Source organism: Bubalus kerabau, chromosome 16, assembly GCF_029407905.1.
Source record: "Bubalus kerabau isolate K-KA32 ecotype Philippines breed swamp buffalo chromosome 16, PCC_UOA_SB_1v2, whole genome shotgun sequence".
In the NCBI taxonomy this organism is placed as follows: Eukaryota; Metazoa; Chordata; class Mammalia; order Artiodactyla; family Bovidae; genus Bubalus; species Bubalus kerabau.
The window spans coordinates 59,989,946-60,009,019 of record NC_073639.1 but is presented as its reverse complement, the minus strand read 5'-3'; the positions used below and the strand labels follow the sequence as shown (position 1 = coordinate 60,009,019).

Sequence of the window (19,074 nt, the reverse complement as noted above, 5' to 3'; positions counted from 1 at the left end):
ACAGTCCATGGAATTCTCCAGGCCAGAATACTGAGAGGGTAGCCATTCCCTCTCCAGGGGCTCTTCTCAGCCCAGGGATTAAACCCAGGACTTCCCTGGTGGCTCCGACGGTAAAGCGTCTGTCTACAATGCGGGAGACCCGGGTTCAAGCCTTGGGTTGGGAAGGGGAGAAGGAAATGGCAATCCACTCCAGTACTATTGCCTGGAAAATCCCATGGACAGAGGAGCCTGGTAGGCTACAGTCTATGGGGTCACAAAGAGTCGGATACGACTGAGCGACTTCACCTTCACTCCTGTACTGCAGGCAGATTCTTTGCTAGCTGAGCCACCAGGGAAGGCCAGATGAGAGATAGGGTGGTTCCAAAAGATCATTAGGGATCCTACTTCCTCCTGTCTTTCTTCTTCACCATGGATCACTTCATGGTCCAGAATGGCTGCTGGAATGCCAGTCATCAGAGTCACATCCTTGGACGGAAGCAGAAGGAAGTAGGTGAAGTAGAAAAGTGCTCACTTCCAACCGAGTTTAAGCAGTCTTCTCAGAAGCTTCATACAACATTTCTCCTAAAATCTCATGGCCCAGAATTTAGCCACAGGACTTTGTCACAGCATTTAGTCCTTTAGTTGCAAAGGATGTTGGGAAATTGGGGTAATAAATGCTTCCTCCCATGCCCAGCCCCCTCCCCCCCACACACAGAGTACATATGCATACATATATTTCTGTTACTAAGGAAGAAAGGGGAAAGGAGTGTGAGCTCCCTTCAGGCATGGAACAATGTCTTACCTTCAGCCTGGCACAAGGCAGGTGCACAGAAATGGCTGGGAGATGCATTCCCACCAGAGACCGACATCCAGAGAGAGAGTTCTTCTCCCTCCAGCTCCTCACCCTTCTCCTCTATTCATCCCTTAACCTCTACTGTGTTTGTCAGAGCCTTCACAAAAGTAGATTAATTTCCCAGACTTTCATTGCCTTCTAAAACCTCCTCAAATTGATTCTGAATTCATGAATCCTATTCTGAGAGATATACCATCTGACCAAGGTTTAATTTCCAGGGCTGGCTGCATAATGAACTCTTTGTAGACACAAATCACTGGGGACAGTGGGCCGTGGCCTCTGTGTGGACTGGTCTCCTCCCAAGTCAGTGATCAAGGGATTCCAGAGAAACTAAAGCCCGGGCCGTTTCTCTTGGCAGTCTTGAAGCTGCTGGTCTTGAAACTGTTAGAGGAAAAACTCACTTTAGTAACTCAAAAAGAAGCGTCCTGTGGCTTCTACTGTCCCCCCAACCCCTTGAACCAACCCCATATAACAAAAGGACTCCCTCTCTTTTCCCCCAAAGAGAGGGTATAGTTGCTCTCAAGTAAGGTTCTTAGACTGGCTGGGGATGGGCAATGGAGGAGGGAATTAGAATTTCTTCTTTAGGGGTGTGGCTTGTCATCCAGAACCAAAGGATGCTGTCATCTCTGAGCATTGGGTAATGGTGTGTCCGTGGCCCTGGGGACTAAGAACTAGGCAGGTTCCTCCAAGTATGGGCATCCATCACAGGGCTGTCTTCCTCAGGGAAACTATCTCATGGCGTCTGTACCTTTTGTAAACAAGTCTCTCCTCTCAGGTAGCCTCTGTGGGTAAATGCGGGCCTCACAGCCCCAAGGCTTTGTGCCAGTTCATACACATCCAGCCTAATCTATGGGATGGATGGACCTCGATGTTGGTGGGCACCATTCCTGCCCAGAGGCATTACTGGCTAGCAGGAAAAAAACAAACTTCAGTGCCTTAAGTGGCATATGGAGCCGTAGAGGGGATTCTCTGTGAGAGCTGCTCAGTGTGCTAGGTCGCTTTGGGCATTCTCTGGGATCCACCCACCAGGCTGATTTGCTTATGAGTAGGGGCAGAAATGGGGGAGCAGAGAAGGGAAGAAAGCCAGAGCTCCCTCACTAACAGGCTTCTGGACACACCACAAGGATGCTGGGATGCGTAGCAGGAGGGGAGGTGGGCATGACAAGACGAAAAGAAAGGTCAGAGTCAGGTCAAATGGAACCCTGCCCACAGGATACTAGGAAGGTGAACTGCTTGAGAATGAGGAAGGTGGAATAGAAAATGGCTAAATGTTGATGATTATCACAGCCCGGATGGCTGAGGGGAGGTCGCTGAGGAGAACACCCTCTTCCCAGCACCCAGTGACTACGTTCACAAACCAGGCTGGGCATGAACGGTCCTGGGAAGCGCTGGCTTCACCCGTCCAGGTATGGCTTTTGAGACTTAGCCCTGAGGCGACTACAAACACAGACTGAAGGAAAGTGTCTACACTGGCATTGTGTTCCTTCATCAATATTCCAGATCTAGCTCAGAGCTTTCCAAACCCTTCCTGTTTTTTCTCTCCTTAGTCATTTACTTATTTATTCTGCAAATATTGACAGTGCCTGGATGACAAGCACAGTGCCAGCTACTTACCTTACCCATCTGTATCCGTATAAAGCACGTAGAGCTTCTACTCTCCTACTCACCCTGAAGCATGTAGCTTACTCCAGATATATGTTATTTTCCAGCTTTTAAGAGTGTCCATGTACTAGATTCCTGGAGCCGCCTTAACAAAACACCATGTCCTGGGTGAAAACAGCATTAGTTTATTGTTTCACAGTTCTGGAGGTTAGACTCCAAGGTGTCAGCAGGGCTTTGTTTCTTCTGAAATCTGTGTGGAAGAACCCTTCCCTGCCTTTTTTAGCTTTTAGCGGTTGTTGGCATCCTTGACACTTTGGCTTGTACATGCAGCCATAGTCCAGTCTGCCTCCGTCCTCACATGGCCATCTTCTTCACTTATTACAAAGACACCAATCTATTGGATTAAGGGCCCACTCTACTTCAACTTGGAGCTTCCCAGGTGGTTCTAGTGGTGATGAACCCTCCTGCCCATGCAGGAGACGTAAGAGACACAGGTTTGATCTCTGGGTCAGGAGGATCCCCTGGAGGAGAGCATGGCAACCCACTCCAGTATTCTTGCCTGAAGAATCCCATGGACACAGGAACCTGGCTAGCTACAGCCCATGGGGTTGCAAAGAGTCGGACACGACTGAAGAGACTTAGCACGCATACATGCCATTCCAGTGTATCCTCATCGTTACTACACCTGCAGCCACCATATTTCCAAATAAAAAAATGAATAATTTATATTCTGAGGTACTGAGGATTAGGACTTGAACATTATCTTTTGAGAGAACTCAAGTCAACACACAGTAGTCAGACAGAGAGAAATATTTCTACATTGTATAAAAAGCAACAATACAAAGTATGGAAATACAAGTCAAGTAGTGTGATGACGAGTGGGGAGAGCCATGGTGAGCTGGAGAAAGCCCTGAGAGTCTGAAGGCCCCATCAGACTCTCCGAGCCCCACCTCGGAGTCTTTACAGGGAAGCTGGAGGCCTGGGTGTTTTATGGGAAACCTCCAGTTTTAACAAGTTTGGGCATTCCAGTCCAATCTGATCCAATCAGCCTATGGGTCACCATTTTGGAACCTCAGGCCTATATGGTAAGAGAAGGTTTTCCCCCATAAGGTGATTTCTTGATTTCTTCTTGGAAGTAGAAGCAGTGCTCACAGGCTGCAGTAGAGTTCCAGGGGGGCAGCGGATGCGGAGAATGGCATGAGACAGGAGGAACAAAGAGCAGCTAAGACCCACAAGGCCTCACAGGCCACAGGGAGGAATCTAGATGGCATTCTAAAGGAGATGGCTGGTCACTGGTAGGAGGCAGAGGAATCATGTTTACAGCCTGTCAGACGTCTAGACCCTGGTCTTATCCTTCTCCAGCCCCGCAGTGCTCCAAAGTTAAGTGAAGTGAAAGTTGCTCATTTGTGTCCAACTCTTTGCGACCCCATGGACTATACAGTCCATGGAATTCTCCAGGCCAGAATACTGGAGTGGGTAGCCTTTCCATTCTCCAGGGGATCTTCCCAACCCAGGGATCGAACCCAAGTCTCCCCATTGCAGGCAGATTCTTTACCAGCTGAGCCACAAGGGAAACCCAACAATACTGGAGTGGGTATCCTATCCCTTCTCCAGTGGATCTTCTCAACCTAGGAATCAAACCAGGGTCTCCTGCATTGCAGGTGGATTCTTTACCAACTGAGCTATCAGGGGCCAGTGCTCCAAAGCAAAGGTGATATCAGGCTGGGGGCTGGGCCCTGACCTGCACAGTCCTATCTCACAGGCACCCTGCAGACAGTGACTTCTTGTGTTCCCATCAGATCTGCAGAAGCTCCTAGAGATGGTTCGGGAAGATGCCCGGAGAACAATCACCATGGAAAACGAGATGCAAAGACAGGCACCCAGGTATATTCTCTTGCCACCTGGTCAAATCAAGGATGTCAGCATCAGAGTGATATCGTTCAGACCAGCAGTGCCCCGTGGTTGAGCATTTTCTCTGTGACAAGTGCTGAACCGTGTACTTTGTTCACATATATCACCTCCCTGAGTCCTTCCAACAACCCCACATGGTAGGTACTGTTGTCTGTATTTTACAAATAAGGAAATGAGGTTCAGAGAGGGTAAGGAACTTGTTTCAGGTCACCCAGCTAACAAATGGTAAGGCGACAACTCAAATCTGCAACTTTCTTATTCCAAAGACTTTTCCTTTAACTACTACGCTGCCCTTCTTTCCTGGAACCCAAAGGTTATTAATTCATTCTTTTAGTGAGTATTTATGAATATGGATGGACCAACTGTACTCATTATTGCAGGAAGTCTTATGAAAGAAATCTCAGACCTGCAAGAGGAAGTAATAGGAGCATCTGATCTTGTCTGGGATGGGGATCAGAGAAGCTCCCTCCAAGGAGGAAACTTTGAGCTGAGATTTTGGATGAAGCATGAAGAAGAGCTAGCTAACCAAAGTTACTAGAGGAGCAGGGAGAGCAGGCAAGGGGAGTGAATATTGCAGGCATGCATGTGCAGACATGCTCAGAATGGACCGAAATGCTGCCAGAATGGGTGGGGAGAGGTATAAGTCTGCTGGGACCTTGGAAGCCACCTCTAGGATTCTGATTTCTATCCATGGAGCAAAAAGAACCCCTTTGAAGTTTCGAGCTGACAGACAGCCAATGTAATTGGCTCAGAGCATCAGGACTTGAACCCGAGGTGTCCTCCTTCCAGCGGAAAGCCCTAGGCACTGGATGTCTGACCCTCTAAAAGCCTTGGAGACCATGCAGGCTAGAGCTGAAGCTCCCTTCCCAAGCGTGGATCCCTCTGAGTAAGCAAATTACTTCCTGAGAATAAATGAGGCACGAGAGAGGTTCATCATCGCCTTCAGCCTACTAGGATGCCGGCTATGACTTATTGGTTATTGTTATTACCATAATTACAGTTCACCAAGCACGCTCACATGCATCACACCTGCCTCTGCTTGTTCATGAGGAATTGGCAGCTGCTGCTGCTTCAACTTGCTTCGGGGCCCTGAAGGGTGGCTCTGAAGGCATGCGGCGACAGTGTTGGCCCTTACGGCCCCAGCCTCTTGGCCTGACTTATCAGCATTAAAGACAGACGACAGCGATGAAGCATCAGCTCCAAGAAGTTCCTTTCCTGTGTGAGCACTCACATCATAAACACTGGCTTTGGAATCAGACTGACGTGGGTTCAAGACCTAGTGCCTTTGAACAAGTCCCTCAGCCTTTCTCTAAACCTTAGTTTTCTCATCTGTAGAATGAGCTTGTGTATCATCCAGGCATTGGCAGTGGTACCAAGCAGAGGAGGGTTGAGCTCCATTTCCATGAGTTAATGGCTGTGTGCTGTTGAGCAAGTTGCTTCACCTCTCTGAGCCTGATTCCAATTCTGTTAAATGAGGCTCATTAATAACCTATCCCAAAGGGCTGCAATGAGAATTAAATGATAATTTCCTGGTAAAGTGTTTTCATTATTATGGAAATAATGTCTACGTCACCAAGTCCCATTAAGCATTTAGTGAGATAATGCATTTAACATATTAGCCTGTGCCTGGCGTATTGTAAGCATGTAAAGATTGGTGACAGTGGAGGTGGTGGCTGCTTTGATTTCATGTGCAGTGTCCTGGGGAACCTTCACAGCACTTTGCTGAGACAGATTGATTAACCAGTACCCAATTCCTTTGTCCCATCTCATAGATGGAGAAGGATGACTCGCTTCAGGCACTCAGACTAAACCACACGAGAACCTGGTTCTCACAGAACTCTTCACCTGGCCACTGCATTCACTTTAATGATAAAATAACCATGGTTACAGTGCAAGAACCTGTTGAAATTTCCCATCTGCTTCCATTCCTCTAGGAGAAAAGTCTCCCTAATCTCTCACAAAGACAGCAAATATTGGAGGCTTCTCTACAGAGCTGCACAGAGACAGTTAGGGAAAGCTGCAGGTTTTCTTTTGCCTGATTCACTTTAAAAATGTAGATTCCTGTTTCACTTTAGACACCAAATCTTCTCCCATCAAGACAGACATAGAATTCTGGGCTTATTAGAAACCCCTGAAAGCCTGCCTTTCCAGCCCCTAGCCTCAAGGGCCAGACTGCCCTTTGATCCCATGTCTTCGTGTGTTCAGGCTGATACAACAAAAAAAACCATAAACTGAGTGGCTTGTGAACAACATTTATTTTGCACAGTTCTGGAGGCTGGAAAGTCCTGGATCCAGGTGCCAGCAGATTCAGTGTCCAGCAAGGACTCTCTTCTTCATAGACAGCTGCCTCCTCACGTGATAGAAAGAACAAGCTAGTTCTCCAGGGTCTGTTTTACAAGAGCATCAGTTTCAATCATTAGGGCTCCCCCATCATGATCTAATCACCTCCCAAAGGCCACCACCTCCTAACAGCATCCTCTAAATGGTTAGGATTCAACATATGAATTTGGCGGGCGGGTAGAGGGGCAATAGTAGTACCATAAACATTCAGATCATAACATTGTTTAGGAAGATGACCTTTTCTTAAAATCCTCTAACAGTCTTTCCCAAACATCCCTGAAGATCAGAATCAGCTGGGGCACTTGTGAAAATCACAGATTTATGGTCTTCATCCCAGACATGCTGAACCAAAATCCCTAGAGGAAACCATATTTTTTAACAAGCACTTTGAGCAGGCATTGTTTTGTGGTGTGTCAGGAAATTCTAAGGTTTTCAAAATATCTTCTCTGCAAACCCAAGTCAGAAGACTGTGTGCATGTGTGTGTGTGTGCAGCTTTGGGGTCCCACTCCAGGCCTAATGTTACCAGATCTCTAGGAATGTGGCTCAGGAGTTTACACTTGCATTCTGAGCCGTTCCTCCAGGTGACTCATATGCCCTCCTATAGAACCTAGGATCCCCGCTGTAGATGAGCACCCTCCGTTCTCCCATGGATGTTTACTGCCTCAGAGCATCATATGTTCAGAGCCTTATTAAGTGACTCATCTTGCTTTGCAGCATCTTGTCAGTGCTCAGACAAAACAAGAGCGATTCTGCCTATAAGGACATGCAGACCACCCGCAAATCAAGGTAGGAAGGCGTGGGGCCCTAGCAGGTAAGTCAGGAGGCAACACACAGTTCCAGGGGGCATTGCAGAGACACCCTCACCAGACTATGGGAAGGGGGGCAAGGAGGGGATCTTCTTCCTTCTTCACTGGAAATAAGTTACTTGACTCCCAGGGCTTGGTGGTGAGTATTCAGCCGTTACTTCCCAACAATCATGTGCCATAAAGTTAGTCTTCTCTGGTAGTGGAGAGATGAAGGGGGGAGGGTGTGTTTTGGAACTACCCCTTCCCTCTTTACTCAGGTGACTTGTAATGGGGCAGGGGCAGGTCTGCCCCCAATTTACTTGTTCATCTAGAGAATACTTCTCAGTCCCCACTATGTCCTAGGAGCTGTGCTTGGCTCTTTTGAGATTCAGCAGCAAACGACAGATGCAGTCTGCCCTGTGGGTAGAGCCCACTATCTGGTCTGGCATCATAACTCCTTCTGTGAAATAGACTCTTTGACCATCCAAGAAAGCTTATGGATTCCTTTCAGCAAAATGCTTCCAAATGCAGACTATAAACTACAGAAGTTTACAAAGAAATCTATAGTAATATTGATTACAATATTGTAACCAAATATGGGATATATAGTCATCTCTGAGCTTCTTCAGCAATGCCTTATACAATAAGACATAGCAGCAGCTCTGATAACTACTATAATTTTGGATTAGTGTCAAGTGTAAATGATTTTTCAAAGTATCTCCCATAATTTTAATGTGATGTATAAAAACCTGTGATTTCCATTTCTGTGAAAGGCTAAAGATGCAACCTGTTGGTTTTTTTTTTTTTTTTTTCATCTGCATTCGTGGACTCCTTGAATCCTGCCAGTGGTTAAGAGCTACTGTTCTAATGGGAGAGTCATGCATTTATCAAATAATCCCACAGAGATAGTTGTGTAATCATGACCATAGATAGCATTCTGAAGGAGAATTATGGAGGATTAGGTGAATGTTGAGCACCTGGACTCTAACCAAGGCTGAGTCTGACATTTAAGCTAGGACCTGAGGGAAAAAGAAGAATTAGCTAGCCTATGGCTGGGAACAGTAGGATCTGAAATCTGCATTCATTCTGAGCAGTTTCTCCAGGTGATTCCTGTGCCTTCCCATAGAACCTAGGATCCGTGCTGTGGAGGGAATAGAAGGAATAGCATTCCAAACAGAGGGAACAGATGTGCAAAGGGTCTGAGGCAGGAGGAAGCTTAGAGGCACTAAGCAAAGACCAGTAGGGCTGAAATTCAAGGAGGGTCAAGGAAAGGATTGACTGAGACAGGCAGAAGGGGCCTTTGTTGTTTTGTTTTTTTTTTTAATCACAGCTAATAACACTACTTCCTTCACTTCCTGCCTCCCCCTGAGTCACACTATCAGCTCTAGAAGAGAACCATCTATAGGAGGAAGGTCAAAGCCCACTTGCTCCCCCAAAGAATTCATCAGCAGAGGTAGGGGCAGCTGGTTGGAATCCAAATGCAATGCCTTCTGGGTATTATTACCAGGGCTCTGGTCCCTAGCAAGATGGGATAAGGGTTTGCTCCATCACCTGCCAGACCTGAGACCTCTGGGTCCAGTCCTATGAGCCTCTGGGAAAAGCAGCAAAGGCTGGGCCCTTTCCTGTGGGGAGGGGTCTGAGAAATGACTGGCCTCCCTGAAGAAGTCCAGCATGTCACAGAGCAGGAAGGGGAGGATTTGCCACACATCACAGGGATAAGGAAAATAGTTTCACTCTCTAGAATCACACAGATAAAGCAGTCAAGTCAGTGTCTCAAATGTTGGGAAGACACAAAGCAGGGCAGGGTATTAGAGAAGATGCTGGACACGGGTGCTGAAGGCCCAGGTCACTGGAGGAGGACCTAGCAGAAGGTATGGGGGGATGGGGATGAGCAAAGAGCTTCACCCCATCTAGGGACCCCAGCCAGGCAGTCACAGGAGGGAGCAGCCACTTAAGGAATTCAGTCACCTCCCAAATAGAAAGGGTCAAATGGCACCAGGAGTTGCCTGATCACAGATGAGGAAACTGACACTCCAGAGCAGAGGCGCTTCTCCACAGCCCAGGAGTAGACAGTGCCAGGGCTGGGATCTGAACCCAGCTCTGCCTATCTCCCAAATTGAGTGAAATGAGTGTTCAGCACCAGGGTCCAGTTCAGATAAGAGAATCCTTGAATGAAGAGGCAGCCTGGGGCTGGGACCACCCCAGACAGCATGACCAGGAGGACTTGCCCCTCCCCAGATCTGCACTCAACCCCAGGAGAAGCGCAAACAGAGAGGAGGATGGGAGTGTCCACAGTGAACCTGTCTCCAGGTGGAGAGACCGATTTTATAAAGAAGAAGCTGGGTTCCTGAAAACTTGTCATCCCAACAAAATGCAGAGGCAGTAGGCCAGCACTGGACTAGGAGAGTCAGAGCAGCACTTGCCCTCGGCCATGAGATTGGGCAGGATTTGGGCAGCTGGGGAAGAAACAAGGAAGACTCGCCAAGCAGAGTGTCCAGTGGGAGCAAAGACCAAAGTGTGGGGAAAATACGCAGTTCTATCAAATGCCTTGATTAGAACCACCACACTTACCTGAGGCTTGCAGATGTCATGGGGGCCCTGAGTCACCCTTTGGGGGGAAATCAGACTCCAGGCAACATGAAACCATTTCTCTGTGTCTCAGTGACAGATCCAGCAGTACAAGCGGAGACAGCCACTCCCTGGTGCTCCAGAAGAAGCTTAAAAGGTATGCCAGGTGGGCAACAGAAGGTGCCAGGCAAGAGGGACTGTGGCAACTGCAGCCCCCATCTTCCCAGGGATGTAGAAATAATCCAGTGCCAACCAAGCTCCCTGAAGCCATAGATGCAACTGAAGGACAAAGGACTCCCAGGGCAAGGGGCTTATAGCCAAGATGTGGAGCAACCCATGCAGACAGTGGCAACAGATCCTTCCTCCATGCTGGCTCTTGTTGTTGTTCACTCAGTCGTGTCTGACTTTTTTCAACCCTGTGAACTGCAGCACGCCAGGCTCCCTGTCCTTCACTATCTCCTGGAGTTTGCTCAAACTCATGTCCATTGAGTCGATGATACCATCCAACCATCTCATCTTCTGTTGCCCCTCTTCTCCCCCTGCCCTCAATCTTTCCCAGCATCAGGGTCTTTTCAAATGAGTCAGCTCTTCGCATCAAGTGGCCAAAGTGTTAGAGCTTCAGCTTCAGCATCAGTCCTTGCAAAGAATATTCAGGGTTGATTTCCCTTAGGATTGACTTGTTTGATCCCCTTGCTGTTCAAGGGACTCTCAAGAGTCTTCTCCAGCACTACAGTTCAAAAGTGCTATATTCATTCGTGCTTATTCCTCAAAACTAGTTCTGTGAGGCAGGGGTACTGTCCCATTCTACAAGGAAACAGTCTGAAACCTGGCCAGATGAAACGTCTCACCAGAGGCCACATAGCTAAAATGTGGTGGTAGGGAGTTTGAACCTGAATCTCCCAGCTCCAGGTTCTAGTTTCATCTCACTGTCCTTAGCACTTGCTGAGCTAAAGTGACCAGATGTCTCATCATGGGCTCATGTAATAATGCCTGAGTCACCAGTCCAACATTGTTGGGAAGGTCTGTTATTGCCTACATCCAGGGGAATGCTGAGGGAGGTCCGGGTGAGGCTGGAGAACCTGGCTGTGTATTATTGCAAAGCACCTTGGGCCCCCAAGGATGTGTCTGTCCCTTGGGCTTGGTCCCCTAAGCCCATCTTATCTGTGTCCACAGCCGCGCCAACCGTGACATCACCCAGTACAAGAGTGGGGTGTGTAACACCCTGAGGGCCAAGTTTTACAGCGTGGCCCAGGAGGCTGGCTTCTGTCTACAGGATAAGATGGAAATCCTCATGAAGTAAGAGCACACGTGTATCCATTCACTCAAAGGACATTCATCTGGCACTTAGTATATAACCACCAGATGCTTGGTGTTGGGACGATAACAGGGAATGAGAAGGACAGAGACAAAACAGCTGAACTGATAGATTTATAGGTACAATTTATAGTCACTGCTCCACAGTAAGGGAAAAGGGCTCTAGGAGAAGGAGTGAAACCATGAGGACCTAATGCAGACTGGGTAATCCAGCAAGACCTCTCTAAGGAGGTGGCATTAAGGCTGAGCCCTGACAAGTTGAAATTTATCTCAGAGACTTTGTTCACTTGTGCTCAGTCACTTAGTCATGTTCGACTCTTTGTGGCCCCTTGGACTGTAGCCCACCAGCTTCTGCTTCCTCTGCCCATGGAATTCTCCAGGCAAGAATACTGGAGTGGAGTGCCATTTCCTTCTGCAGGGGATCTTCCTGACCCAGCTCATGAACCAAACCCTAAAATGCTGGGAGAAAAGGGGTGGAAAAGGTAGAGATAAGGCTGGAAGTTGTCGTAGGGGCTGAACAATCCAGAGCCTTAGGGGGTAAGTCACTCAAAGGACTTGATTCTGAGTAAATGGAAAGCCATCGAAATATGTGTATGGTTGACGGCATGGTTATATTTGTAATATAGTCTCTTTGGAGAGAGAAGATGTATGCACAAGATGATGAAAGGCATGAGGAGGAGAGGAACCAACATGAGTTAAACACCTGCTGTGAGTCAGCACTAAGCTCAGCACTATACACGCATTATCATTTACTCCTCACCCCTGGGATCTAGGAATAATTATTTTCCTCCATCTTATCAATGAGAAAACTGGAAAGACAATCAAAAGTAGGGAGAGAATGAGGACTGATTAAAAAGTGACTGGGTTTGGTAAGACAATGAGCATTTCAGGACCTTGGAGAGAGCTGTAGCCTCTTATGCCCAAAGCCTGCTGGTATCTTACAGGGTAGCTGAGAGGGTTAAGAAGGACCTCAAGAAGGAAAAGGTGTTTAACTCAGATCTCTGAGGGCAGCTAGGAAGGTGAAAGAAAAAGAGTATCTGATTCATCTTCCTCTTTCTCATACCATCTGTGATGCAGGCGCCAAGAAGAAAGAGGTATCCAGAAGTTCCTCTCTTTCAACCTTGCCTCAAATTTCCAAAAGGATATAGCCAAAATGAGACACCAAGTCTCCACAGTAAAAGCCGATGCAGAAGAAATTGCAGACCACTGGTAAAGATCCTGAGAGCCAGATAAGGCAGTCCCTGGGAGGGGTAAAGGCGGTACTGGTGTTACAAAGTTACATTCAATCCCATTATCCTCAAGGCAGAGAGGCATCACTCCAAAACTGTCGGGCACCAGGAGGGCCCCCCCTCCCAAAACAGGCTATATCCAGAGTATAATCAGGCAAGAAACCCCACAGTTCCTGAGCCACAGATAATCTACCTAGCTGCACTCTCCATATTTACCTTCTGTTTGCTTCAGCTTGCAAATATAGACTCACTAGCCAACCCTTATAAGAGAAGCAGAAGAGGCAAATCAATCTGAAAATACCAACAGATCCTGAGGTCTGTGGGGGGACAACTGTATTCCCCAAATAACTTAACTCTTAATGATACAAAGCCAGACAGGCATACCTCAAGAACACTGTGCCCCCAGCACAGGGGTGATAATAAATACAACACAAAATATTGCAAATTGAGTGATTCCTGGATGGTAGACACTCCCCTCCTAAGCACTTTTCATGAATCATCTATTTTATTCCCCACAAAAATCCTGAAGGGTACACATTACTCCCCACTTTACAAATCAGGAAACTTTAGGATTTAAACCCCTGTCTGACCTGTCTCTATGCTTATCTGCAATATAAAATTGGAGTCTGATTTCCCAAACCTCCATCCTGTCAGAGTGAGTAAATCAAGATCTTAGAGTAAGATAGGAAAGCCTAAAAATGTACCGAGAATCCCTTCAACAATTTTAATAATGTAGAATAGGAGCTTACAAAGAGATCAGAATAAATATATAAACATACATCACAAATGTAAAGCAGTATCAGCCACAGTGTATGATGGATGATCAAGTTTTTCTTCAACTTTTTCTACAATCAGGGGAAAAACCCATTTTCCACAAGATAACACCCCTACCTTCACCCACACCTGAACCCCTAGGTTAGAACCTGCCTTTTTCCCACTGTCTCAAGGATGTATTCCCAAACTACCTTCACACTCTGTCATAATACTAATTTTTTTTGTTCAGTCACTCAGTCATGTCCAACCCTTTGCAACCCCATGGACTGAGGCATGCCAGGCTTCCCTATCCTTCACCATCTCCCAGAGTTTGCTCAAACTCATGTCCATTGAGTCAATGATGCCATCCAACCATCTCATCCTCTGTCCCTCCCTTCTCCTCTTGCCTTCAAACTTTCCCAGCATCAGGGTCTTTTCCAGTGAGAAGGCTCTTTGCATCTGGTGGTCAAAGTAGGTTCTTAAAACCCACTGAAACACCAAAATCATGGCCCCTAATTGTTCATTTTCAGGAACATGGAAAATACACACACAGAGACACATGTCCTCAGCAGCTGGTGTGTGAGAACCTCTTGCATCCTAGAAGGTATCCCGCAAGTGTGTCCATGTCTTCCTTGGCTCGATTAACTCTCAAAGAGTAGCTTCAGAACACCAGTATTTTTCCTTCCTTATAACTTTTCACATTGTCCGCTTGGCAGAAGAATCATCAATGCCTGTCTTTAAAGCATGCCCTTAATTTTCGTTGTTGCTGTTTAGTTTCTAAGACATATCTGACTCTTTTTGACCCCATGGACTGTAACCCACTGGGCTCCTCTGTCCATGGGATTTCCCAGGCAAGAATACTGGAGTGGGTTGCATTCCCTTTTCCAGGGGATCTTTCCAACCCAGGGATTGAATCTGTGTCTCCTACATTACAGGTGGATTCTTACTGCTGAGCCACTGTGCAAATCGTGACTCTGGTTTTTACTATCCCTAAAAACAAAGACTTGCCTGATCTGTGGACACTTTACATTGAGTAGGGAGGAAAGTTCCCCAGATAAAGACTGTTGCTACCCTGGAGACATCCCAGGAGTGGTGGAGAGAGAGAGTGGAGATGAGGTCCTTTGGGTGCCCAGACCATCTGCCAGCAGTTTCCTAACTGATCCTCTCCCCTTGGAATTGAAGGTACTTTGACCTGCTGTCCAAACTCCCTGAGGATCTGAAGAATTTCCGCCCTGCAAGGAAGATCCTGGCAAAACTGCAGAAGTTTGGGGAAAACCTGGACCTGAGGATCCGACCGCATGTCCTCCTAAAGGTGCTCCAGGAGCTGAGAGCCTGGGAACTGTGCTCCCCGGACATTGCAGTGGCCATCGAGGTGACGAGCACTTCCTTTCCCCTCATAACACCCCAGACACACTCATTCTGGCCTCTCAACATCCAGGCACTGTTGAAGTTTTTCAGTTCAGTTCAGTCGCTCAGTTGTGTCCAACTCTTCACGACCCCATGAATCACAGCATGCCAGACCTCCCTACCATCACCAACTCCCGGAGTTTACTCAAACTCACGTCCATCAAGTCGGTGATGCCATCCAGCCATCTCATCCTCTGTCGTCCCCTTTTCCTCCTGCCCCCAATCCCTCCCAGCATTAGGGTCTTTTCCAATGAATCAACTCTTCGCATGAGGTGGCCAAAGTATTGGAGTTTCAGCTTTAGCATTAGTCCTTCCAAAGAACACCCAGGACTAATCTCCTTTAGAATGGACTGGTTGGATCTCCTTGAAGTCCAAGGGACTCTTGATCTCCTTTAGAATGGACTGGTTGGATCTCCTTGAAGTCCAAGGGACTCTCAAGAGCCTTCTCCAACACCACAGTTCAAAAGCATCAATTCTTCAGTGCTCAGCTTTCTTCACAGTCCAACTCTCACATCTATACATGACCACTGGAAAAACCATAGCCTTGACTAGACGGACCTTTGTTGGCAAAGTAATGTCTCTGCTTTTGAATATGCTATCTAGGTTGGTCATAACTTTCCTTCCAAGGAGTAAGTGTCTTTTAATTTCCTGGCTGTAGTCACCATCTGTAGTGATTTTGGAGCCCAAAAAAATAAAGTCTGACACTGTTTCCACTGTTTCCCCATCTATTTCCCATGAAGTGATGGGACCGGATGCCATGATCTTCATTTTCTGAATGTTGAGCTTTAAGCCAACTTTTTCACTGTCCTCTTTCACTTTCATCAAGAGGCTTTTTAGTTCCTCTTCACTTTCTGCCATAAGGGTGGTGTCATCTGCATATCTGAGGTTATTGATATTTCTCCCGGCAATCTTGATTCCAGCTTGTGCTTCTTCCAGCCCAGCGTTTCTCATAATGTACTCCGCATATAAGTTAAATAAGCAGGGTGACAATATACAGCCTTGACGTACCCCTTTTCCTATTTGGAACCAGTCTGTTGTTCCATGTCCAGTTCTAACTGTTGGTTCCTGACCTGCATATAGGTTTCTCAAGAGGCAGGTCAGGTGGTCTGGTATTCCCATCTCTTTCAGAATTTTCCACAATTTATTGTCATCCACACAGTCAAAGGCTTTGGCATAGTCAGTAAAATGGAAATAGATGTTTTTCTGGAACTCTATGGCCTTTTTGATGATCCAGCAGATGTTGGCAATTTGATCTCTGGTTCCTCTGCCTTTTCGAAAACCAGCTTGAACATCTGGAAGTTCACAGTTCACGTATTGCTGAAGCCTGGCTTGAAGAATTTTGAGCCTTACTTTACTAGCATGTGAGATGAGTGCAATTGTGCAGTAGGCATTGCCTTTCTTTGGGATTGAAATGAAAACTGACCTTTTCCAGTCCTGTGGCCACTGCTGAAGTTTCTTAAAGGGCATAAAAGCCTTCATGGAACTCATCATCCAATAGAAGAGGCATTGTCCTGTGACCTTGGTTGTTCAATTCCAGGGGACATTATATTCTATGTAGATGATGCCCCCCAGGAAACTTGGAGTCTTTGGAGAAACATAAATGAATGGACATGTGAGTGCAATAACTGACAGTCATAGTGAGCAGCACCCTGAATCTTGCAACTAAAATCGTGGCCTGTGGACCTCACATGGGTGCGTGTTAGAAACGCAGCATCCCAGGCTCTGAACTGTATCTGACCAGCTCAGCGTCTGTGTTTCAGTGAGATGCCAGGTGACTGATACACACAATAAAGTTTGAGGAGCCCTGACTTAATGTAAATATAGAAGAGGCTTCTCTGAATGAGAGCCCCCTGAGGGGGATGACTTTTAAGCTGAGATCTGAAAAGGCAGCAAGCTGAAGAGAAAGGGAATGAGCAGGTGCCCAGGCCCCGGAGGACAGAACTTGAGCTGCTAGAGGGGTTCAGCGGCAGTCAATGGCTCTGGAAGGAAGAGAGCAGGAAGGTGCACGGTTCCCAGGGGACCAGAAAGGTCAGCGTGTGCAGATCTCCGAAGGTCAAGTTAAGGATTTAGGTCTTTATCTGAAGGGTGCTGAGGAGCCTCACAAGCATCTGCAGTAGCAGCCTACCTTCCCCACCTCCCCTAGAAATTCCTGGTGCCCTATTCCCTTAGGGAAAAAGAGTAAGTAGATGAGGGGAGGAGGAAGGGCCCCCAAACTAAGGTATTAACAGATGTCTGTGGAGTCACTTCCTTAATTTTGTGTGATGGCAAATGTACATTTTAATAGGGTTTTAAGTGTCTCAAGACAAAGAAGTGACTCAAATCGTGGCTTTCTTGGGCCTCTCAGTGTTTCCATGATGGTCTGGCCCTTCCACAGGCTGACCTGGCTTGTGTATGTAGGCACATGGTCAGGAGTGGGGGGAGGGAGAAATACCCTGTGGACAAGCTCAATTGTCCAGAGTCCGCTTCCCACATCTCGTGAAGCTCTTTCATGGGAGAATCTGGCAGTCTAGCCTGAAACTAAGTCTCTAGGGCATCTTTCCAGTTATGGGGTGTGCATTCCACCTGCCACTTAGAGAAAGATTGAAGGCAGGAGAAGGCGACAACAGAGGACAAGATTGTTGGATGGCATCACCGACTCAATGGACATGAGTTTGAGCAAACTCCAGGAGATGGTGAAGGACAGGGAAGCCTGACCTGCTGCAGTCCATGGGGTTGCAAAAAGTGGGACACGACTCAGTGACAGCTTATGGAAAAGGCCATTTCTGAGTGGGTGAAAGGAGGGGACTATGGATATGGATGCTCCCCTTTCTCTGGGCTGAGTTTTATTAGCCCTAGCTCATAAAAGTTAGCATGCTCTTCTCCCAGTAGAAAATCACAGAACTTCTGTTAACCTCAATGTGGGGAGTGTCTTAACCTGAAATTTATGTGAAACTCTGTGCTTTGTGTCTTAACCCTTTCCTGGAAGCAAGACTGTGGCTGTCTTCAATTCTCAAGGGAGTCTGTGAACCCAAAAATGTTTATTGACAAATGACTTTTTTTAAAGATATTCTGCAGTAGAAAAGAGAAAAAGATGCAGACAGCTGGATTTTTCTGCTCTTCCTAGATTTCTCTGGGTCAGTAGTGACAAAAAGGGACTTAAAATTAGCCTGCTGAACTAGGAAACTGGAAAGAGGCCCTTTTCTTGATTATGAAGGCCTGAGGGGTTGGAGGTATCCTGGGCCCACCAGCCTCAATCACAAATCTTCTGGGATCTTCTTGGGGAGGGTAGCGGGCACGGAGTCTAGCTTTCAGACCAAATCTGAGGCTGTCATGTGTCTTCCCCCTTAGTTTGTGCGAGAACACATCATCCATATGCCTCAAGAGGATTACATCAGCTGGCTGCAGAGCCGGATAAACATCCCCATCCGGTCCCAGAGTGCCCAGAAGTAGTGGGCCTGGGTCAACCAGTGACTCCAGTGGAGGAGGGCTGTCTACACCGTGTGCCTGCTCTCATGGAGACTCATTATGATCTGGTAGGGTCATCTGGAGACCAGATTCTGAAAACATTCTAGGGGGAGCTGCTCCCAGGTGGAAGCCCCCTTCTGCCTCACACACCAGCCTCAGGCTCCCAGCCTCTGGTGCTCATTGGCCCAGCCTGACTACCTATACCCTCTCCAGGATCCTTCCCTCTTAGCCTTCTCCTCAAATTCTGGATAATAAAATTGAGTTGAATGTTTGCTGTCTGGCTGGGGAAAAGTTGGAGCTGTGGGATCTGGGCATGGTATTGAAATCCTAATAGTAACATACAGTTACCATTTATTGATATGCACCAGGCCCAGTGCTGGGTGATGTTCTTGCCTAATAATCTCACAACTACAGTTAAGTAGGTGCTGATGTTATGCCCATTTCATACCATTAGAGCGAGAGTGTAGTTTTCAACTTTATGTATACTGTCCTAGATAGAGATGAGTGCGTGGGTTGGTGGGTGAATGGATGGAGCACTTCCCAACAAGGCAAGTGATGTGCAAGAAAATCTCATCCTTAAGAGTCCTTGTAATATCTTGTGTTGGGTTTGGATGTACAAGGAAGCTTAATTTCCAGTCATCTCAAAATTGTTTGGGTTTATTGCCATTTAACCTCTTTTCTCATCTTCGTCTTCTTTTCCCATCTCGGTCTTCTTCCCCCCTACATCTTACTAAGTTACAGGACCTGTAGTCATTTTAACACTCTCACTGACAGCCAAACTGAATTAACAATTAAACAACTGGACTTGATTATCGGAATGCTCATATAGGCTGGACCCCAGCGTCTCCCCATGATCCAGAAGGGGTGGGAAGAAGAGAGTTGAACTAT

At 47.0% G+C, this 19,074-nt stretch overlaps 1 protein-coding gene across 6 annotated transcripts in view; it reads left to right on the top strand.

Moving 5' to 3' along the window:
* CCDC60 (coiled-coil domain containing 60) overlaps nt 1-18,455 on the top strand; it is a 225,224-nt gene extending 206,769 nt beyond the window's left edge. For all 6 annotated transcript variants that reach the window (XM_055550360.1, XM_055550361.1, XM_055550359.1 and 3 more), the window contains 7 exons: nt 4,234-4,318; nt 7,401-7,472; nt 10,134-10,196; nt 11,213-11,335; nt 12,431-12,562; nt 14,518-14,707; nt 18,070-18,455. In XM_055550360.1, the coding sequence (XP_055406335.1) occupies nt 4,234-4,318; nt 7,401-7,472; nt 10,134-10,196; nt 11,213-11,335; nt 12,431-12,562; nt 14,518-14,707; nt 18,070-18,171 (767 nt within the window). In that variant the 3' untranslated portion in view covers nt 18,172-18,455. The remainder of the gene's footprint in view (nt 1-4,233; nt 4,319-7,400; nt 7,473-10,133; nt 10,197-11,212; nt 11,336-12,430; nt 12,563-14,517; nt 14,708-18,069) is intronic.
* Nucleotides 18,456-19,074: the final 619 nt, after the last annotated feature.